The sequence below is a fragment of the Oreochromis niloticus genome, linkage group LG7 (assembly GCF_001858045.2).
Source record: "Oreochromis niloticus isolate F11D_XX linkage group LG7, O_niloticus_UMD_NMBU, whole genome shotgun sequence".
NCBI lineage: Eukaryota > Metazoa > Chordata > Actinopteri > Cichliformes > Cichlidae > Oreochromis > Oreochromis niloticus.
The window spans coordinates 39,405,087-39,429,204 of record NC_031972.2 but is presented as its reverse complement, the minus strand read 5'-3'; the positions used below and the strand labels follow the sequence as shown (position 1 = coordinate 39,429,204).

At 38.7% G+C, this 24,118-nt stretch overlaps 1 protein-coding gene across 2 annotated transcripts; it reads right to left on the bottom strand.

The window, feature by feature from the left end:
* Positions 1-1,293: 1,293 nt before the first annotated feature.
* Positions 1,294-23,335, bottom strand: ric8a (RIC8 guanine nucleotide exchange factor A). Of its 2 annotated transcripts, none has more exons than XM_025909401.1 (14): positions 23,089-23,335; positions 17,335-17,382; positions 13,559-13,772; positions 12,063-12,214; positions 11,878-11,958; positions 11,059-11,158; positions 10,549-10,736; positions 9,615-9,709; positions 9,360-9,510; positions 8,961-9,056; positions 8,721-8,865; positions 7,622-7,784; positions 6,323-6,442; positions 1,294-4,689 (listed from the first exon to the last, which is right to left on the bottom strand). In XM_025909401.1, exons 1-14 carry the CDS (start codon positions 23,179-23,181, stop codon positions 4,548-4,550), a joined length of 1,788 nt encoding a protein of 595 aa, XP_025765186.1. In that variant the 5' UTR covers positions 23,182-23,335; the 3' UTR covers positions 1,294-4,547. The 2 variants fall into 2 exon arrangements, with proteins under 2 accessions (XP_025765186.1, XP_005454304.1); XM_005454247.4 differs by having other exon boundaries at positions 7,640-7,784.
* Between the last annotated feature and the right edge of the window lie 783 nt (positions 23,336-24,118).

Sequence of the window (24,118 nt, the reverse complement as noted above, 5' to 3'; positions counted from 1 at the left end):
GTCGTCTTCCTGTGTTCCACTTGCACTTGTGCAGCTACAGTTTCACCCTGGACCTCAAACTGATGTAGATATTATACATCAAGGTCTGTGTCAACTTGACCCAACACTGTTATTGGAGATCACGAATCATGATGAGAGCAGACCAACCAACATCAGTGGAGTCTCATGTCCAAACCTAAAGGCAGCGCGTCAGTTCAGGAGCATTGCTCTTCTCTTATAGTTTTTCCTCTCCTTCTTCTTCTCAGTTTATATTAGTGTGGCAGAGGTGTGGTCCCTGGCTCAGCAGGGGAGGAGTGGGGCAGTGAGCTCAAGGAGGCAGTGCCAAGGAGGATAGAGGGATAGGTGGTGTTTATTTATCTAATGAGGTTTCTCCCATATATATAGTGAAGCTGGAGACCTGAGGAGGGGAGTGTGTCCTGGAGAAAGTTGGCGGACCAGGTGCCGAACCATACAAACGTCACATGTGTGATATTGCAATAAACACTCCTCAAACATGAACAACATACCAGTGTGTGGTCAGTCTTCACAGTTTGTTACTTTTCTTACATTTTAGCTGCTTGAATAAAATAATTTACCAAATATATGAATATTATCTGACTTTTAGATGAAAGATAAGTAGAGATCTAGAGCAAAGAGCAACTGAGCAACAAAAAAACAGAAGGAGTACAGAAGCTGCTCAGAGTAGCACAAGATAACAAACTAGGAGAGTTAATATGTGAGACTTGCTGAGAACTACAGCAAATGTCTGCAGACTGTTACCCAGCAAAAACAATACACAACTAATTATTAGCATCAGGAGGGCTAATAATTTTGACCCTGGCAGTTTTGTTTCTAAGCTAGTGTAAGCATCCATAATAAGACCTTTGGAAAAGCTGTGTTACAAATGCCTTGTTCTGTTTAACAGCTCTTGTGAAATACTTTTGAAATGTTCATAGTGCGACTAATAATTCTGTCCTCATCTGTAGCTGTTGGAACAAAAGCAGAATACAAACGTGGAAACAAAACATCTGAACAAACATCTGAACACTGCTTGACAGTGAACAAAGACCGGTTTTGTTGTTTGTTACTTACGATGAACCCTGGATGAAATCATATAGTTTTATACTGTGTATAGAACACAGAGCCTCTCCATGCTTGAGCCTGACACATGAAGACATACATCCAGGTTGGCACCCAGCATCACCTGCACCCTCTCTTTGCAGCCCTTCCACCATCTTCTTGAGCGGTCAATTAAATTATTTCCTCCCTCTTTTTACTTGAAATCATCACAATAACCACAAGAGAATGAAGATGTAACTTTTGGTCATTTAAACACATTTAATGTAGTTTGCAGTCCACGATAAAATTATCAGCTATACAAGAACAATAGAAAGGAGTATACATTTAGTGTTTCAGACTACACTCTGCATTAGAATATTTCACCTGCAGTTCATTTCAAGTTCAAGTCTAAAAATAAAATATCTGAAGGACATTATCAAAAGGAAAGGGCATCTAAAAGTCATTCAGATTTTTTCAAAAATATAGCTGAGTCCACCATCAAAAATTGAACAGCTGCTCTTTTACTTTCATACATGGCTGTTCTTCTGCTCTAAAGAAAGAACTGACACATCGTCTCCTCACAAAGAGCCAGAGCGTTCTGTAAAATCCTCCTACAATGTTCAACTTCAAATAAGAGAGACTAGTTTTAATTTAATTATTTTCTGCAACAGGTCTCTTGATTGTCATGAGTAGCACTAACTGGGATGGAGGTTCTGGAAAATATGTGATACTTTTGAGTTTATATCAAATTCTTTCCACTTGTAGGAGGCCTCACAACATCAACCAATCAATTACAACAAATCAGGGACCCTTTGTACATGTAGAGGTTCTAGCAGAGCCAAGCTCAGGGAAAGTCAGCAGTGGATGGGAATGAGACTGCAGATAGTATGGCATGTCCTGAAAGAAAGGTCTACTCAAAAAAATTACCCTGTGCCCTGAAAACAACAGTCACAATGTGGAACCCAGTATTTGTCAGAAAAAAAAAATTCAGCCTAATGTCTAAATAGACATCTTCATTCTTAACATTCAGAACTATTACAGGGAACATGCATCATCATGACAGTAATAGTTCTGATTTGGACAATGGTTATATTTTCTTTGCCTGACATCTGCAGGTTTTACGTTTGGTTGATTGATTGAAACAAACTTGTAATGACTGTATAACTGAGATCTACGTTTTTCAACCCCGAAAGTTTCATGTGGTTAGTTATTGTACTTATGAACATTCAGAAATATATTTATGGCTGCATCTTGTATTTATTAGGGGTTAAAAAATGCTGGAAAAACATGAAGTCAAAATTCCAACCATCATTATGTACTTTGAGGACTAATTTGTACATTTTTTTCATACTGTCCACTGATTGTGATGTGTTCAGATGGGTCCTGGTGCAAATAAGAAGGAAGATCTTTGAGAGGAAGGAAGATCATTCTTTGATATTTAGGAGTCGACTAAGATAAAAATTGTATCCTAAAAAAAATTGATCTCTAAAAAAAAACAACATCAAAACCTACATATAACTTGAATGCAATCATTCCTCATTTCATATCCTTCCCACATATTTCTTCTTTTTCTCCGCTCCTCTATTTTCACGTCGCCACATCGTTGCCTCCATCTCACCTAGTATCCTCCTCTGTCACACCAACCCTCTGCATGTCCTCCTTCACTACATCCATGATTCTCCTGTCTGTCTTTTCCTCCTGCCTGGCAGCAACATATTCAGCAATCCTTTGTCCAATAGATCTACTCTCCCCCTTGGTGACATCTCTGACACCATCTCAGCCTCCTTTGTTTCCAAAAAGCTCATCCTGAGCTGTCCCTCTGATGTATTCTTTTCTGATCTTGTCCATCCTGGTCACTGCCAATGAAAAACTCAAGATCTTCAGCTGCACTTCCTGGTTTTTTTTTGTTGTTGTTTTTTTTTATTTAGTGCCACCCTCTACAAGTCATATATCATAGGAGGTCTCACTACCATCTTGTAAACCTTGCTCTCCTGCTGCCACGTGTCTCTCACAAATCACCCCTGACACTCATTTCCACTCACTCCACCTTGCCTTGACTCTCTTCTTCACCTCTCATACACTGTGGAGTGTTTATCTCAATTATTTAAACTCATTTACCTTTAGTACCTCTGCTCCTTGCAGGATTACTTGTCTCCCTCACATTCTCTCTCTCTCTCTCTCTCTCTCTCTCTCTCTCTCTCTCTCACATACACACACACACACACACTTTGTCTTGCTTCTACTGACTTTCATTCTTCTCTCCAGGTTCTCTTCCATCTGCTCTCCATTCTGTCATAATGTCACAGTCCACAGAGACTCCTACCTCTCCTGTGTGCCTCTTCACACCCCATCATATGCTTTCTTCAAATCCACAAACACACAGTGCATCTCCATCAATACTCTCAATAAATAAAATATTGCATCTGTAGTATGAAGCTGGTCCTTGCTGCCACATCTCCTCTCAGCCTAGCTTCAACAACTCTTTCCTATATTTCCATGGTATGGTGGCATCAACTTTACCAATCTGTACTTACTACAGTTCTGCACATCACTCTTGTTATTGTAAATCAGGACTTGTATGCTACTTGTCCATCCCTCAGGCATCCTACCACTATCCAGGATCATATTAAACAGTCCACTGCCCTCTCTCCCAGACATCTCCAAACCTCCACAGGTATGTTATCTGGACCATTTGCCTTTCTATGCTTCATCCTCTTCATAGCTGCCCTTTCCTTCCTCCTTACTAATCCTTTACACTTCCTAATTCACCAGCTGACTTCTGTCCTTTCTCTCTCATTCTTCATTGATGAGCTTCTCCTTCCTGAACACATTCTCTTCATTACATTTCCATCACTATCCTGATTCACCCAAACTTGCTGCATATATTTTCTAACTTAATCTCTCCAAATACCCTTCTGCCAGTTTCCCTCACCACTACAGCTGTGCTTTCCCAGTCATCTAGCAACACTTCCTACCACCTGTATCAACTCAACCTTGAACACTGCACATCATTCTTCCTTCTTCAGCTTCCACCACTTCCTCCCCTGACTTCACTCACTTCCTGTTGATCATGTCCAAAGCCATACTACAAACTACCATCGGATGCTGGCTAGCTACATTGTCCCCTGACATCTTTCCCAGATATAAAGTGTTTCAGAAATTTTGTCTTCCACTTGTTGTCAGTTAAGTGCTTCATAACACAACCTAGTAATTACATTTTTATATATTACTGAACATAAATATCTTGGATGAAAAACTATTCCTATTAAAATAATAATCCTTGTAAAATCATCCGAATTCTGTATTTAAGTTTATGATCATTTAAGTGGCTTCTCGTGTACCAGTTATGCCAAGCTGTGTTTTTGACATTTACTAAACAAATAAACATTTTCTTTCCTCTCCAATTAAAATGGGTAAAATGCAACAAAATTATACTTATGATATATGAATCGCTTAAATAGTGACACAGATTTTTTTAGGATTGTCATGGATGGAATTTGTTTCCTCCTTCAGTTTTCATCTTCACTGTCTAAATTAGGAGGGTCTTCTGACTGGAGCAATGGCTTGTTGGCCAGTTTATGGAGATCCTCTGTGGTCATCTCTGTCATTGTCCCATCCATACCGAGCTGCATGGGCTGGATCAAACGGTTTCTGCAGGAGACGTTTTATAACAGAAATAAATATATACACTAAGCATTGAAAACATCGCCAATTTTATAAGTAAATATATTTCTAAAGGTGCTATGAACATGGAAAAAATATTGAACAACTTTACTAAAATGCATTTAATCTGTTCAAAAGCCTTTGATGATGATGATGATGATATCTTCAAGTATGAAGCAACTAGTCATCTGTATTGCTCAGGTGTGATTTTGGCCCATTCTTACACACAAACAGTCTTTAGATCCTGAAGGTTCTGTGGGCTCCGTCTATAAACTCTGACTGACTAACTTCCTTCCATAGATCTTCACCTGGATTTGGGCAATTCTAGCAGCTTTTTTCTCCCTTTCTCTGAAGCAAATTGAGAGTTTCCTTGGCTGTGTGTTTGGGATCTTTGTCTTGCGTAAACATCTGCCCTTCATCATCTTCATCATCCTGGAAGATTATTTTTTTTAAATCAAGAATGTCTTGGTACATTTTTCCATTTATCCTTGATTCAATTATATGAAGCGTGCCATTGCTACACAATGTTGTTCCCACCTTCAAACTAACTGTTGTGAAGTATATTTGGGGTGATATGCAGTGCTTTATGCCCTCCAGATATGGTGTGTATTATGGCATCCAAAGAGTTCAATTTTCTCCCAGCATTAAACAGGCTTGTCTAAATGTTCTTCTGCGCTTCAACATGCTTTCTCTTCAGCTGTGGAGTCTTACATGGTGAGCGTGCATACAGGCCATGGCAGTTGAGTGCATTACTTATTGTTTTCTCTGAAACAATTGTACCTGCTGATTCCAGGTCTTTCTGTAGCTCTCCACGAGTGCTCCTTGGCTCCTGGACAACTCTTCTGATAATTGTTTTCATGCCTCTGTCTCAAATCTTGTGGGGAACACCTGGCTGTGGCCGGTTTATGGTAAAGTGATGTTCTTTCCACTTCCCGATGTTGGCCCCAGCAGTCCTCACTGGAACCTTCAGCAGTTTAGAAATTCTTCTGTATCCAGTGTCATAAGTATGTTTCGCAACAATAAGGTTGCAAAGGTCTTGAGAGAGCTCACTGGTTTATCCATCATGATAAACCAGTGAGGCATTTTTATAAGCCATCAGTTGGGACTAATTTGAATAAGTGGCAGGATTGCTTTCAAGTTACTGATCGATTTCAGCTGGTGTCATGACTTTACATGCCTTTTTGCACCTCCTTTTCTTCATGTGTTTAATACTTTTTCCGTGTGTCATTTCTCATTATCACACATAACTTAATTGATGAAAATCTATTGTTTGTTTTCTTTGCATGTGTAAACTGGATGGGTTGTTACCAACATCTGGTGCAAATTTCACATAAATAGCACCTTTAGTAAAATATTTACTTAGAAAATCGGTGACATGTTCACACTTATGTCACTGTGATGGTATTAATTACTGATGATGATTACACAATATGATTAGCACAATATTCCCAAACAGGGAAGTCTTTAACTCAATCAAATATATTACATTTGCGTGGTATTTTTTTAGGCATTTCAGAGCTGAACTTTTACATATTACACCATAGCATTAAAGGCTTCTGTTGTGAAGACAACAACTTGACCAATGCAGGTTACTTATGTGACTGTGTGTGCTTTTATTGACCTTGACAGTTTGTCAAACATGTTGACCAATTTCATGGCTTCATATTCCTTTTGCTCTTCTGTCATTCCTTCCATGGGATTGGGCTGCTCCTCTTCTACAACTCCTGTTATTGGGTTTATTCTACAGGGAAAACAGATTTAAAAAAAAAAAAAAAAAGCTAAATGTGCATAACAAACAAACAAACAAACAAATATGTACAAAGAATTCAGCTGAGGTCTTCTAAATTCCACCATGACGAATATTTGCAACTAAAGTATGCTAAAGTGTCCATCAACATCATCAGTCGGTCTAAGATATGTCTGTTAGAAAAACCATTTGAAGGCTGGCAATGGTCATATTTACTGAAGAGGCCATACTTTACTACTTCACTAATATTGACTGAGTATTGCACAACTTTCAACCACTTGCAACCTGTCTTCTCTTGTGTGCCTTCCTCATGTTTTGTATATATTCCTCTTGTCTGTTATTTATTCGTACTGTCCTACTATTTTATATTTTTATTTTATGCACAGTTGATGTGGAGCGGCCACAATTTCGTTGTACATGTACAATAACAATAAAAAGCTATTCTATCCTATTCTATTCTTCATTTGTTTGTAATATACCTTTACCAAACACCATATTATAAATGATACATACATACATCCCTATACATCCCCAGCCACATCAAACACTAGTCACCACTCATAGTCATCACTTAGTTGTAAATATGTTTCATCTTTTGTCCTGTTTACTTTCGTCACTTCCCTAACTATCCTGCTTTTTCTTTGCCAACCTCATTCCACCACAAAGTCTCATTGTCCTCTTTTCTGTGTCCAGAGGATACACCAAATACCTCCTTGGCAGTTTCTCTCACCACTTCAGCAGTCCTTTCCCAGTCATTTGATAACTCTTCCCTACCACCCAGAGCCTGCTTCAACTCTTCACTGAACTATGTAATATTCTTCCTTCTTCAGCTTCCATCATTTAATCCTCGCCTCTCTCTTCACACACTTCTTCTTCTTGATTTCATAGTCATCCTACAGACTACAGACCACAATCTGGTGTTGCCTAGCTACATTCTGTTCCCTTCACCTGTGTGTCCATTGAAGTCCGCTCTAATCACCGCTCTCTCCCTCCCTCCCGTGGGACACTCTCTACCACTTCATCCAACTTACTCCAGAATTCCGTGTGTGCATACACCCCGTGATGCAAACACGCTGACAACATTCAATACCCCCCCTTCGATTTCCAGCTTCAACTTTTGATCCTCCTTAAGTTGTTAAAAATGCAAAGTAGAAATTTTGATAAGGTGCTGACATAGTTGTTGGTACTGACTGGGCTTTGGCCTCTCTGTACTCTTCTGTCTCAGAGTCCTCATCCTCGGAGTAGATTCCAGGGTCTTTACCTCCTCTAAGCAGTCCTCTGGCAGCCAGCAGGCCTGCAGCATTACCGTATCCAGTGTACTTAATGAACCTTGAAACTTGAAAGAGAGCATATTACTGTTAAAATGGCAGCTTTCTAACACAATAAAAAGAGCAATTACATTAGGACCATTTATACAACTGATGACCTCAAAATAAGCTGGTATTTTTTTTCCAAGCATATCCAGTGAAGAGAAGCTTCATACTATAAAAACTGGCCTTCAAAGTCTATCGGAGCAGGTTGAAATTCAGCTCTTTTTAAGTCACCTTAATTTTTCCAGCATTTATGAATTCTTACAACTTCATAAGTACAGGAAATAGCTACATGACATTTTTATGGATGAACTTTAGTTTCTACTAAAAACCGCAACCAAATCAATTTTACACCCAAAAATGTCTAAGTCTTTAGAAACAAAACTTTTTATATATTTACAACGGTGTGAAAAGTGTTCGCCCCCTTCCTGATTTCCTGTATGTTTGTTACATTTAAATGTTTCAGATCATCAAACAAATTTAAATAGTAGACAAAGATAAGACAGGGAAACACAAAATGCAGTTTCTAAATGAAGGTGTTTATAATTAAGGGTGAAAACATCCTCTGTGAAAACATCGACGGGCGCTGACTCTTCCAATTATATTAATTTATATTAAATATACAAGCTTAACATGCTCACGGGAAAACCTGCTTTTGATGCATTCTTGGCTATCATGACAGAACATGTTTATCATCAAAGATTTGCTAAAGTTAGTGCACAACAAAAAGTTAACTGATTTTTTTCTCATATTTGACTCATTTTAGATGAAATGACCAAATACACTCACTCCAATATTCATGAGTAGTTCCTGAGGAGCTACTCAGAAATTTGAGGTTTTAAAGGTTCAATGCGAACTTATTTTTTTCTCGAGAGAAGGTGGAGTGACTTTAACATCACCTGTGTACCTTAGTGATTGCTTCCCTCTCATCCAAAAAGTGAGTTTGTGTCACTCTCTCTCACCACTTTCTTTGCAGAGAACAAAGAGGAATTCAGCAGCACAGTCCTTGACGTCAGTGTCAATGTGGGTCATAAGGCGGACTATTTTATTCCTCAGCGTGTTGCCCACCTCTGGCCTGTTTTTCACATCACGTAGTGGCGGCAGCACCTAAAACACAACCCACACATAAACATATAAACATATAAGAGCAATCACAATAGCTAAAATGTTCAGAGATAATCTCTGTAAGATGAAGAACTGACTTTTGACCTGAGGAACTTCCTGGTCTCTCTGTGGATACGGGCACTCTCAGTCAACAAGTTCAGTGATGGAAGAAGAGTCTCCTTCAGCTTATGACCCTGTGAGACAGACCGACAAGCAAACTTGTCAATTGCAGGAAAGAAGCTAAATCGTGGATTGTTAGAGCACATTTTAAACAACAGGTTTGAGACTTTTCAAATTTAATGATCTACAATGTGGATTTGAGGGCAGTAAATGAGAAGCTCAGCCTGGTTTGTAGTAAACATGCCTTTGACAACAACAAAGCAATTTTTTCGTGAATTTATGTTAGATATACTTTAGTGCACCTCACCTTTTGTTTCATATTACCTATTAAAGATAATGAACCACCAACAGCATACACTTGTTGTGGCTCGTCTTACCCGGTCAAGTCTTTTCTCCATGAATTTTAGCAGCATGTTCACAGCATCCATGTTTACACCCATATATTCAATGGAACCTTGCTGCACCTTGGGCAAAAGTAATACATCCAAACAAGGCAGAGGGAGGTTACCTAGTAAATTCACAGTATGGCTGAAAAAAGAAAGGACAAAGGAATGAAGGGTGTGGCATCATTGGTGAGCAATGACTATATAGATCAAGTAACCAGAGAGCAGAGAATCAGACTGTTGTAATACCTGTGAAACTCTTCAGTCCGCTCCTCTCCATCAGCATGGCTCATTAGACAGTGCCTCAGTATGGCTCCCAAATGTCTGTACACAGCTGCCTCTTCCTTCACATATACATCAGACACGAGTTATTCACCAGTCATGAAGAGAACTCTCATCTTTTATCTTTATATTGAATTAAAAAAAACTGTATATTGAATTAAAATACACAAAATGTGAACTAAAAAAAAAGTCAAAAACAAGAAGACAGACAACACCAAAAGCTATAAAAACTATAATACACAGAATATAAATATATCCAATCTACCCAGGGCCATCAAGGCAGCAAAATGTGCATAAGCTGACAAAATGAATGACCACTTCGTGGACTTGAAGGATACGCGTCGCATGTAGGAATGAATTTACGCCATCACTGACTACAAGCCAGTACAACAGGTCTGCAGCAGCCACCCTTCCTACACGATGCACTGAAATGGTCTGGGCCAGCTGCTTTTCTCGGGTTGACAATGAGTATTTCTCGTACTTGGTGGCAGAGAGATGGAGTACCTGGTTGTTTGAGGAGATGGTGGTTTTCCTTGATTCCTGATGTGTGCCACCAAACATGCAAACCATCGAGTAGGAAGGGATCACTGCTGCAGGCCTGTTGTACTGGCTTGTAGTCAGAGATGATGTAAATTCCTTGCTACATGCGGTGTGTACTTCTCAAGTCCATGAACCCTCTCCGTCATTTGAACTAAAGGCAATGTGCCTGATTTTCTCCAGGGTATGCAGCTCCGCAGAGAACCAGGGTTTATGGTTCACATGGACGGTGAGGGTTCTGGAGGCAGTCACATCCTCAACCCAGTAAATAAGGATTTTTTTTGTTACTTACATTTCTTTGAATTTACAACAAAATGTTCAAATCTTGTGAATCTCTCCTAATTAATCTAATTTGCTTCGTTACCTCATCAACTTTGCGTCTGTTTATGTCAAACGTGATGTTGAATAGTATTTTCAGTATCTCCATAGCTAGTTCTGTCTGCTGCCGGCTCAGTGGGGGCAGCTCTTCGGTCGGGATGCCTTCAAAACCTGCTCTTGCTGTCTCCAGGGTCCCTGAGCAGCACAGACCCAGTGTGGCTTCCAAGTGGTTTCCTTGAATTACAGACAAGACACAAGTTATCAACAAGTTCTTTAAGTTTGCTTAATTGTACCATGTCTTTACAAAATTTACTTCATCTGGACGCTTTTCTGATTATGTCTGTTTATTTTATTTTATTTTATTTTTTTTACTTTTTTTTTAAATAATGTGAAAATAAAATGAATGGGTTGTTGAACTTTAGTCAGCTTCAGATCTGACTCCATCTTTTGGGCTAAGGTCCACCTCTCATATTTTTTTCCATATTCATCCATACAACAAAGAAACAAACAAAGCTAAACCAATCACACAGCATCCTTGGAAAAGCTAACAAATCACCTAGAAGGCTGACACCATGAAGCTCCTGAGCCAGCTGTGCCCTGACATCCACTCTTAGGGCAGTCAGCAGGAAGGTGAGGCGCAAGTCAAAGAAACGTACCTGGGAAGAGAAACCTTATTTTGAAATCAGCTAGAATGCATATGTTGCATTCTAGCGAATATTCAGTAACAAATACCCTTCAAAAACTACATCTGGCAGCTATAGTGCTCCCTTTAAAACGCTATAAAGAAACATTTACATTACAGTTGTCATAGTGCTTGGTCTCTGACCCAGAGATTGTGTTTGGAGACTAAATTTTGACTTATCATGATTATTCCGGTTTGGTCTTGATGTTTTAAGTCTCTGCATCAGAGCGTCTCTGTGTCTTTCCTCAATTTGCTTCGTTTTACTTATTGTGCTTTTGTATTCCAGGTTTTGTACTGATTGTTTGTTTTGATTCCTGGAGCTTCAGGTTACCTCTGCTTTCCCTGTATTTCCCATTAAGTCTGTGTTGGTGTAACTTGGCCCTTGTTAGCTACTTCCTGTTTATTCTGATAGTCTCTTGTGTCATGTGTCTGCTGTTGGGTTTGACATCCCTCGTGTCGCTGTACCTGATTTGTTCCTGCCGTGCTTCCCACATGTTTTCTCCTAATCTCATTAACTTGTGTAACAATCGTCTGTCTTCTCTTGTCCTTTGTCACGTCCCACCCTCTGTGCTGTGTTTTTTCTTTGATTCCCAGTGCTGCCATTTTTGTTTGACACTACAGTGAACACAACATATAATTCTACATTTGGAAACTCTCACATTAAACAGCTGTCTGTCTGAGTAATGGTCATACCTCATAGTTCCAAGTAGGATCATGACACTGTTTCAATCTCTCTGCCACACCTTTAATCAGCTGCAGATCTGCTGCTACCATCTGACATCAACCCAATGACAGAAATCCATCAGTCAGAGTTTATAGATTATCACCAACCAAATAAAATGTGTTAATCTGAGGAATGCAAAGCACAGCAGACTGACCTGTCCTGTCTCATTGTGTAGCAGGATGTTGCAAATGGACTTGAGCGCCTCAACAATCACTTCCTGGTCAGGATTTTCTGAAGGAGGGGAAGATTCCTTCAACACTTTACTACATAGTCCCGTCTCTTCCTCGTCTCCTCCCACATCCTCTTCTAAGAAAAGAAAGATTTGCAATATTGTTTAGCTTGGTCTGCCATCAACATGAACTCCCTTCAGCTAACCCATGATGTTTATTGACGGAGGAGAAAGATTATAAAGTATACAATGTTTAGGGGACAAAGAACTGGATTTCTTTTGTACATAATGCATCTCAAAAAATGTAAATATGACGAAAAAGTTTGGTTTTATTATTATTTAATTCAAAAAGCTTGCGCTGTGCCAGCTGGGTTAGGTTCCATGACCTCTGATTTTCATGAGCTGGGATAGCTCATGAAAATCAGACATTCAGTTTAGAATAATAGTCGAGTAAATTACTAGTTAAACAGTACAAATGGCCTAATAAACACCTAACTTTTTGTTATCCTACCTCTTAGTGTCTGCATTTGGGTCCTCCTCATCAACACTCTGCACATCCTGCACGCTGTTTTCTTACAAATGTACTAAACAACTAGCTAACTAACTATTAATAACTATTATTTCTGTCCTTAAACTGAAAGTATTTTGTGCTGTTGAGTTTTTAGATTCTTTCACATTACAAACTGGAAGTGGTACAGCTCACCAACTAAGGCTACATGGATGGGGGATCTAATTCTGCCATGTTAAACTCTACTGTTGCATTTGATTGTGAGTGCCTGAGAGCTGAACCTGCTCTGCTCAATGTGGGGCTTAGCTCTACATTGTATACTCACTTGGAGAAAATAATGATAGAGCAGACATGTTGCTCATGAGTGCAGACTGACTCTGACTGATTGCAACCTGTTGACAATTTGTCTGCTTTATCTAATTAGATGGAGATTACTTGCAGACCTTTGCCAGTCTGTCTGAGAATGATTGCAGTCGGTCTGAGTCAAACTGAGACACACTGCCTCCCACCAGGTAACCTGTGCAATCACAAAAAAATTCACTCACTAACCATCAGTTTTTCGTGGTTGCACAGAGGTGCCAATCTATTTGTCCTCTTGTGTGACTGAGGCCCCTAAGCTACAGAGGGTCTGTCTGTTCACAAAGAGCTGTATTGAAGCATATTCATGGAAAGTTGATGGCAAAAAGGGTGGTAGAATATGCAAGCAACAAGGATGAGAGCCTTGACAAAACTGTCACAAAAAGCTAATTCAGGAAGAGTAGTTATTATGCCTACGTAGGTCTCCTAAGTAAAGTCTATGTTTCTGAATTGAGGAAACTGAGAGTGAAAATGGAATTTAACTGTTAGATCTTCAAAATCAAAACAAGTCTTCATAACAATATATTTGAAATTACATCTTTGAATTTTCAAAACCTAAAATAAACCTGGAAAGATGATGCAAAAAAAATTATTGAAACCTAGCAATATTAATTACCTTGGCCATCCACTGACTGGCTGTGGGCAGGTGTGGTAGCACTGTCCACAGCAATGCTGGCATAGCGGGCTAGAGTGGACATGGCGAATTGGTTGGTGAATGGATCCAGGCAATTTTTATCTCTGGACAGGATTCGAACCGTTTCCAGACAGGCCAGCAGACAGGAAGGCTGCAACTCCCGGTTCAGGAAACCGAGCACTAACTCCCCCAGATGCTGCGTTGCACATATACATATATATATTCGTGGAGGAACAGTAACAATAGAACAGAAATTGTGTTAGACTGTAGACCATTGATTTTAGTCAACAGATACACCTTCCTTTCTTGTGCAAGTAGACACATACATACATTTAATTAGGCAGATTTACATTTTAAACTGTTTAAAAATGAAACACCAAATCTGACAGCTACATCTGCAGCTTCTGACCTCAGTCTGAATGAATGTCCATCACAGACTTCAAGTCAGGCAATGTTAGAACAGATTTTTGATCCATTTGCAGTATTACACTTCTGTTTTTAAGATCATTTTCTGACTAATTGTAATGAAATTATGACCGTCTTAAGACTGCCAACAAAGTGAAACGTGTTACAGAAAATAACAGATCAGTGAGTTCGCCCTACAGCCAGTGTATTCTAAATTGGTGAACAAGTGATTGCTGTTTCTTACTGAGGATAGGTAACACAACAGATGAAACTGTACATTGAAAACTGAAACATGAAAAACACTATATACTAAACAGCAGTCTTACTGATAGTGACAAAGTATTTGCAGCGCTAATGATAATGGTCTAATGTCAAGGTGATTCCTTTATAAAAAGCCCTACACTGTTGTGACCAAATGCAAGGAGCTAAAAAGGTTGCTGAAAGGTTTCCTAAGCTGTCATGCACATCTACAAGCAGGACAGCTTAGTACACCTTCAAGTAGGTGCATGCTATTATTGGATAAAGAAACCATGCAATAGAACTTTAGCTTCACTTTAAATAAACCTAAACCCTTAGCACTGAACAAACTCACCTTTCTTTTTCACCTTAACAATCAACCACAGTTCCTGTTTAGGACTGTCTCCTACTGGATTAAATGCTTCCTTTTATAGGAATACAGCTGTTCTTCTATTTTTCAGAGAGGAAAACACTTTGGAAAACAAAGTGTTGGTTTCCAAAACCAGACACATAAGTATTTTCTCAAACAGAATCTAAATCATACTGTTTAAAAACATTTTCAGATGCTTTTTTAAATGATAAAGCTGCTAAATGCAGAAATATTGGTTTGTTTAACTACATTTTTAGGTATTTACTGCTTTGTGAATGAATTACAGGTGTACTGGATACAACATCACAATAAAACTAATCAATAAATGTTCTGTTCTATCTTCCTAGCTATTCACCTTAATCAGTTCAAAGATTGACTTTCATCAATATTGAATAAACTGTATAAGGTTTAGGCCATGAATGAATTTGCAACAATATACTTAATGATAAACCAGATTTCTTTTTTCTAATCTTCAGAACTTCTTCTTTCTCAGTAGTTTTTGTTCTTGTATTATGTATCATCAGAATATCTTCTTAGAATCAAAGCTAATATGCCAGCATGATTAGTGTTCAAGCAAATGAATAAATCAAATCTCTTCATTTCATAATTCCCATTGGATTCCATTAAACTATTGCCATTGTGATCTCACACCTATTTATAGTTTTCTTTAAACCTTTGAACTGATTAAGTGTGTTTACATCTACTGACAAAAACCCACAGTTTATCCTGGATCACTTATTCAAGTATTCCAATATAACGTTAAGAAAATGTTAGAACAGGTAAACATTTAACTATTCATTTTACAGCAGAATCAACCTATAAGAGCTGGTTTTCAATTTCCTATTCTGTTTATCCTGAGCTTACTGCAGGGAAAAGGCCATGTGATTCATCCCCTGTTGAGCACTAGTGCCAATAACCTTAATATTAATTGCCAGACAGAAAAAAATCCCCATTCCCAAGAATTCTGTTATAAATAGTTCAGTACGTGTGAGACATTTCCAACAAATTTTCACCAGACGTGTGTGAGCTGAGGAAACAGCAGCCTTCAGGGTTGAAAAATGAATCCGGCATGTTTGTACCTTAAATTAAAAAGGACTGCTATGCTATAATATCCAACAGACTGTAAGCCTTGCACTTGGATTCTGTTTGTGTTCATTTCTGTATGTGTTGTAGGTGTTATTGTGTTAAGTAGTTGAGTCAGAGATGGAAAGTAACACTAACAGTCTGTGACGAGTCTGCAGCTCTCATTTGACAGGAAGGTAAACTGGCTTAAATGATGGAGTAATAACATCAGGGTTTGTTTTGACATTTTACTGATTTTTTAAGGGTTTTACAACAAGCTGCTTACCATATATAGCGATATACGGTATCATGGATCCAGCCGAAGAACAGCTGAAGAACTTGTAACAACTAAACCACATTTAAGATTAAAAGTTTTTTAAAATTGTGTATAGACCTGTGTATATACATGTACGCATTAGGAGCTCTGAGTCTCCTGAAACAATATGGTGGATGCACTGATGTATTGTTCCTGTGAACAGCAGCAAACAAACAAGAATTCTTTGTAACTCTGGCAAACAATCTACAGAAAATTACATTTTAGCTTTAGTTCAAAATATCTTGTCTGGCAAATAATTCTGCAAAAATTTATTACATCGTACATGCAGCTCACACTGGTTTGGACACAAAGCGTATGCCCCCTCAGTAATGTACCTGTGACAGCCAGTGTTTTCTTGGTGTCTTGTTGCCTGTCTCTTTCCGGTATCTGGTAGGTGGAGCTGACCCAATTATAGATGCAGCACACCTGAGAAGGCCAGTCCCCTTGCATTATAAAGCCCCTTTGACTGAACCTCCAGCTCTCCCTGTCTTTTGAACACTGAAACAAGCTCCAGCTCCCTCAGCCTCCCCGACACCAGCAAAGAGTGTGTACAGACCATAGATGAAACACAATGACTTCAGTCACTGTTACCCTGAGAAATCAAAGAGCAGTGAATACTGTCCAAATCTGACAGCATTTTGTTAGGTCAGTGTTTATGAACCTTCAACTGACATAACAAGAGCGACCCTATCAACTTCACAATTCTGGGATGTAATCTATTCACAGCTGGCCAATCACTGCCATTTAAAAGCAGATCATTACATTTCCTCTGGTTAAACACACAGATCCTTACAAGCATATGGCAATCCCGGAGAGATAAATCACTCCCACTGTCATTTTCATCTCATGAATTATTTATATCCTATAATGAATTCTTAACAGGACCCCATCCAGAAAGAGTCACAAGTTGAAGATAAACTGTGGGCTCCAGGTTTCTAATGGAAAAGCACAACATGGTGTTCATTGGTTATTCATACCTTTTGTAACTTTCCTTCCTAAAACAGGCGGGTATACAAAGGAAAGCATAAATGATGTCGGTAAGGGTGACATTTCAAATGTCGTCCTTTACTGGTGACATCTGCATCGAAATACTTCAGCTTGTCCTTTTCAGTCTGTTTACATTTTTTTTTATGTTCTGAACTTTGCTCTTCTGTGTAATTCAGTTTCGTCTGAAAAAATTGCAAATTGGCTAAGGATATAAAATAACACTGTGCTGTTTTTGGTTAATATCTGTCCCTTTCCATTAAAATTAAACGACCATAAAATTAGAGACTACTCATTTCTTTGGATGTGAACAAACTTACCAATTCAGCAGGGGATCATTTAATTATTTGTCCTATGTGTATAAACAGGAAATGTTATAAATACCTCTCTGTCCTTCTGCTCATCCCTGTTGAATGTAAAGCACTGGTTCATCTGAAGAAAAGAGAAGTACAAAGTACAAAACAGAGAGTCAGTGGATAGAAGAAGCAGACAGGTTTATGTTACTTTATTTGTACCAATAAGTAGCTTGTGTTTGCAGTAATCGAGCCATCCATTCTCCTATGTACATCTCTCAACTACAACTAAGAAGACATGTGTTGTAGGGTCTTCTAATGTTGTTTAGTCTTGATCTTGCAATGTAAAGTGACTTGAGTTAACTTTTGTTTTGAACTGGCAATATATCAACAGAAATGAACTGAATAAACATAATACAAAAGAGGGAGAAAAAACAAAGAAGTAAAAATGGACTATCCACATCACATCATGTGAAATATGTGACAGCCAGTGGGCTGGCCTTGTTTTCTTGTTGCCTGTTTCTTTCAGGTATCTAGTAGGCGGAGCTGACCCAATTTCAGCACACCTGAGAAAGCCGTCCCCAGTGTATTATAAAGGAACTCTGACTGAACCTCTGGGTCGTTTCATTATCTGAATCTTAATGAACACTGTTTTCGGTATGAGAGTTTTCTAAAGTTAGTAATCATATTTTGTCTTAGATATATTAATTGAAGATAGGCTCCAGATTACAAGTACAGCATGTTATCGTCCATCCATCAATGCATCCAGAACATTAATGCATGCATAAGCCTTCCAAAAGACATCTCTCCATTGTGTCATATCTCTGTGTAGCTCCTCAGTCATCCAGGTCATGGTAGTCTTAAGTGCTTGAAAAAATAGGCAGAATGACTTCAGTTTGAAAAGACACCTCTCATCAAAGAAGCTTCTTTGTTACAAAGTTACAAAGGTCCTTTCTATTGATTTGTTGTCTGGATTCACACAATTATCACAGATTACAAATGTGAATGCGAGCAGCTTCCTGTCAGATGTTGTTAGTTTATATATAAATAACCTCAGTAACAGATAAGCTGAGCCTCATTGTAGCTGTCTTTTGATACTGACATCAAAACAAACATGTCCATCACACATGCTAAAGTTGTCTGACCATTTACTAAAAATTAATCCACATCTTTCACTTAATTCGAATATCGAGTTCTGACTTAAGGAAAATAAACATAAGTTATACCCATTATTTCATTAATGTGCCCCTACTAATATTTATGTTAATGCAAATTCCCATAATTCCCAGAAGGCTGGATAAACTAGAGCAGACTAACTCCAGTCTACAACACAGAATATGGCAGTGTCCTGTAACAACCACTAAGCTTCTGATCTGTACGAGCTCTTTGGTGAAGTAGGATTTAACTGGCCTGTAGCTAACTCTATTTGTGTATCAGAAAATGTAATCCTATTGCCTTTGAGATTAACTCCTACACAGTCTCTGTGCTGAGGAAGCATGAAGCATGGTGCACCTGGGGTTTGCAGAATGTAACAAAACTCATGAGACTGCAGACTTCATATACATATAACATGTAGTTTCAACTATCATTTCTAACATTAACTGACCTGGATAGACACCAAGCTCAGTTACAGTTACATGGTAGTAACACTATACTCTGTCAGTGTTTGTGACAGTGTGGTTACCTTCAGCCGGCTCAGGAGAGCTGACATCAAGCCGGAAGCCACTGAAGTGTGCATACATTGCTGTTATATATATACATATACATACATGTATATATATATATATACACATACATACATATATGTATAGATAGATAGATAGATAGATAGATAGATGAAACAGATTTTATTGAGCCAAAGCAGAAACCACTGCTGTGCAATGATGTGCTTTAACTCTGTAATGCTCAAAATTTTTAAAATCAAGTTAAAACTGAGGGTTATCTAAAAACTTCAGCAAGGGTTTGAACTGTCGCAACCACTGTGCCAAAAACAAAAGAAATCAGTGTATACTTGTTGACACTAAATCAGCAGGAGATAGATATATAAAGTTATTACAGTATTACAGTAAGGGTAAAGAACTGGACTGGCAAGTATCATAAAGAAATTTAAAGAGCCGCACAGTACAGAGCAAGCTTTGCAGAGGTAGGAAGCAAAAGATTTCAAAGACTCTGGAAACAAAACTAGTGAGACATGTTTTTAAAAAACACAGAACAACTTTCAAAGCACTGGTGAGTGATTGACCAAAATCATGAATTGTAGTCTCAAAGAAGACAATCACTAGACCATCATCGGGCGATCGTGGCTCAAGAGTTGGGTGTTCGTCTTGTAATCGGAAGGTTGCCGGTTCCAGCCCCGGCTCGGACAGTCTCGGTCGTTGTGTCCTTGGGCAATACACTTCACCTACCGCCTACTGGTGATGGCCAGAGGGGCCGATGGCGCGATATGGCAGCCTCGCCTCTGTCAGTCTGTGGCTACAACTGTAGCTTGCCTTCACCAATGGATGAATGTGAGAGTGAATGAATAGTGGTATTGTAAAGCGCTTTGAGGGGTCCCGAAACGTGCTATATAAATGCAATCCATTATTATTATCACAGGAACGGACTGTGATACTGCAAAATAAGAAAAACTCCACTTCTGCAGAAGTGTCACCTTCAAACCAGACTGATGTATGCTAAGTACAACCTGGAGAAAGATTATGCAGACTGAAGGTGTGCCTTTTGGTCAGATGAGACTAAAGTAGAGCTCTTTGGCCATAAAGATGCTGCTTATGTTTGGAGAAAGAAGGGTGAGGTGTACAACCCAAAGAACACACAGTGGTGGAAGTATCATTCTTTGGGGATGCATCAGTTCGTCTGGACCTGGGAATGTTATGAAGGAAAAAGGAATCATGAAGAAAGAAGGATATTTGAAGATTTTGAAAGAAGCATTCAACTGGTTCTGGGTCGTTACTTTATCTTCCAGCACGACAACAACCCCAAACATGCATCACTCTTGGTGAAGAACAATCTCCAGAAGACCAAAGTGAGCACTGACTCAGGAATTCAAGCCCTCAGTGGTAAATCAGAGTGGCTGTAGCTCAGGAGGTAGAGTGGATCATCTACTGATAGGTGTGAATGGGTGAATAAGGAATGTTGTATAAAGCACTGAGTGCTCTGGGAGAATAAAAAAGCCCTATATATGAATCAGTCCACCCGTTCAGTCCAATCCCATTGAAAAATCAGTGGGGTGACCTGAAGACCAAAGACCATGCCAACAGACCAAATCTGGAGAGCCTGACAGATTTGGCAAAGAAGAATGGGCTGGGATTGATCAGTGTGCAAAGTAAAGAAATGTAAGCATGCCAAATAGAAACTAGGATGTTTGGAAAAGCTATGTTATAAATTAATTACACTGAACAGTACACACTGAGCTATGACTGTATGTACTTTAGGTCCTTTAACTTGTTGTACTCTTTTAGTGTTTCCATACAATTAGAGGCTAACAAAACACTATATCTTAGAAACTAACATTAGCAGAACTCTAACTTAATAATGTACGTAGAGCACAAAGTAGTTACCTAAAATAAATAATCTAAAAAGTAATGATAATCCTGAGATTTATAGAAAAAATATGATTAAATATCATCAGTCTTAGAGTAAGCTTATGGTTTAAGGGAAGTAGTATAATGTGTTATGATAAGCTTGAATTTAAAATAGAAATAAAATATCTGTAATATCACTAAACATTGCAGCTGAAATCTTTGACATTTTACTGGATGTACCTCAGCACTGATCTTAAACGTGAGCTCATTATCTTCGAGTAACTGCTTCTGCTTCTCTGTCCTCTTTTTTTTCTCTGTATCTAAGCGATGAATCCATTAATTACATTAATTTAAAAACTCCCACAGCGCTCTTTCCCATTACTCTTCAGTGTCCTGACACTGACTCCTTCCCAAGGTGTATCAGAGTTACAAGGAAATCACACATGTTATAAAAACTGAAAGAGCACAGTGAAATAAAGAAACCTCTCTAGATGGCCTGAGTTACGAGATATGTATATGTCAGATTCTCCAAGAAAATGAGGATTTAATCTCAGAACAAAGGCCCTGGAAATGTTGGGGAGATTATATGTCTTGACTGGCTAAGGAAGGCTTTGGTGTCCCCCTGGATAAACTGTGGCTGGCTGAGGAGAGGGACGTCTGGGCTTTTTTTTCTGGCCTAGTGACACAAACCTGGATTAGTGGCAGAAAATGGATGCAATGGATGTAGATATTTGTGACAAAACTAACTTGCATTTCCCATTTCTATTTTTACAATCAGTGGCTCGCATTAATTAAAAATAATTATTTTCAAAAACAAATATTTCTCTCTTTTCTTTCTACATTTCTTTCTGATTTTCTACCACATTATGAAACTGACTTGCCTGCAATTCAGACTGTGTCAGGCTCAACTCTTTGCATGTTGGTGATCACATAATAATACTTGGAACTAAACTACCACAGAAGTTCAAAGGGTAAAGAGGGAATTAATAGGCAGCTAAATAAATTACACTTACTGTCAACTTATGCCACATCATTATTATTATTAAAATTATTATTTTGGTGCAATGAATGTCTCAACTTTGGGATAAATAAAGCATGTTTTATCCTATCTAATATTCATTTATTATTTATTAAGTCATTTAGGTAATTTATGATATGGGTGGTTCTACCAATTTCCCAGCACCAACAGCAGATCCAGCAATACTTGAATAATGTTGAGGTCCAGGCTCCTGGGAGGCCAATCCACATCCAGTGAAATTTGTGACGGCATTTCAGTGTGTCTTCTATCCAGGTATGCCTTTACTGCATTGTCAGCATATTCGCTTTATCATTGAAAAAGTGAAAAATTAAGCCACTATCGCACACTTTCCAGATGGTATTGCACTGTGGATTTTTTGCATTCATAATTACATGAATTTTGACAAGATCTCCAGCACCACTGGCTGAAATGAGCCCCAAATCATGACATGCCTCCTCCATATTTTACCAGTGACTATAGACACTCACTGTACCCTTGTTGCAGCCCTGACATCCTCCATACACACTGGCAATGATTGGAACCAAAGATATCTACTTTGGATTCATCACTCAATAAGACCTGTTGCTACTGATTTTCACACCAGTTTTTGTGTAGTTTGGTGTAAGAATGCGTTGTTGACAGCCACCTTTCCACTGAGACCATTTCTTTGGTGAACAGTAGATGGATCAAGGGTCAGATGCATCTCTCAGGTATGTGTCATGTTTATAGAATCGGCTAAAGAAACGGGAATGTGTTATTTGTAACAAAGTTCCTAGCGACACAATTTATATTTGGATCTTTAAGTTCTCTTTAATTCCAGACACAGTACTGGTTCATCCCTTTAGTTAGATGTTTTTTAAGCTTGAATGACTCATAGGTCAGTGCTCAGTTGCTTAACCATCAAAAACACATTGCTGTCAGGTCAAAAATCTGTCAGGTACAAGGACTGGGCTGAAAATGAGTGAAAAGCAGCGAATGTCCAAAGAAGAACTTTGAAAGACCCCGAGAACTCCTTGAGAACTGTTGCTTAATATCCCTTTAAAAATTACGAGGAAATCTGGCTCCGTGAAAGCAAAACATGAAGAAGAAGAAGGGGTGGCTCAATACACAATATCGTATAGGCTATTTATAAGGTGTACAATGCAGCTTTAAACCCCGTTTAATATATTAAAGGCTCTACTTTTGAAAACAGTTCTGATTTGGAAATTATTTCAGGATCATCATCTGAATGGAAAGCATTTCATAAACTCAAACAGCTGTGTTACAACGCACTGATTCCTCCCGATGTTGCAGGGCTGGTGTTTACCTGCTTGTTGTAGCTCTGTAAAGCCGTCAGAGCCGAGTCTTGGTCGCCCGTCTCCATCTCCTCTATAACGGCACTTAAATCCATGTTCATCATCACTGAGCTAGCTGCTGCTGCTGCTGATGTCTGTATGTTTGTTCCCTGGACTGCGGATTCACGTTATGCTCCGTTACCTCTGACGGATGAAAGCATGACGTCTGAATCCCGAAGATCTGATGAGAAGCGATTAGCGAACGGGGATTTGTGCCAGCCAAGTGCTGCGTTTAGAGTCCCAAGAAAAGACGGGAGAAATAAAATTTGTGATTAAATTTTTGTAAATGGAAAAAACAAGTGAGGATGTGGATCACAAGAAACGTTAAGAGCAATATTAGACATCACTATATATGCATAGTCTAACGACTGTAAAAGAACGCTCCTCTCTCAGACTGCGGGCTGCTTGTGGTGTTCATCAGAGTTTCTAAAAGCAGTATTGGAGGCCTTCAGCTTGAAGTGAAACTGTGAAGTGCGGCACACGTTAGAGAAATGCGGGTTGGTGAGACTGAAACATCTTTCAGTAACTATTCTTTCATCAAATCGAAGCTCAGTGTGCTGGCTCAAAATTGTTGCAATTAATTGCAACATAAAGTAAGCCATCAACGACGCTGTTGGATGTCCCCATAGTTAGTGAGGTTTCAGTAAAAAGAAGAAAAAGAAAGAAGTGAAAATCAAATTTGAACCAGTGATATTTATTATGAATTATTCTTGAGGAATTTGCAGTGCTTTAATAATATAACCCTTTTTGAAGCCACAAAACAACTGAGAATGAATTCCACATACATTTTATTTTAAGTTGATGTATCACTGATGCCATTTTAGAAAGCCCAAAAGTTTCGATCATCCTTTAAAAAGACAAACGGTGTATGTGTGCAAGATTTTCCAACCGGTAAACTGAGCGATAGTGAGCAAGTCAGTGCAAACGTGAGAAAAAAATGAATTCAATATAAGATAAGATAAGATAAGATAAGATAAGATGGCCTTTATTAGTCCCACAGGT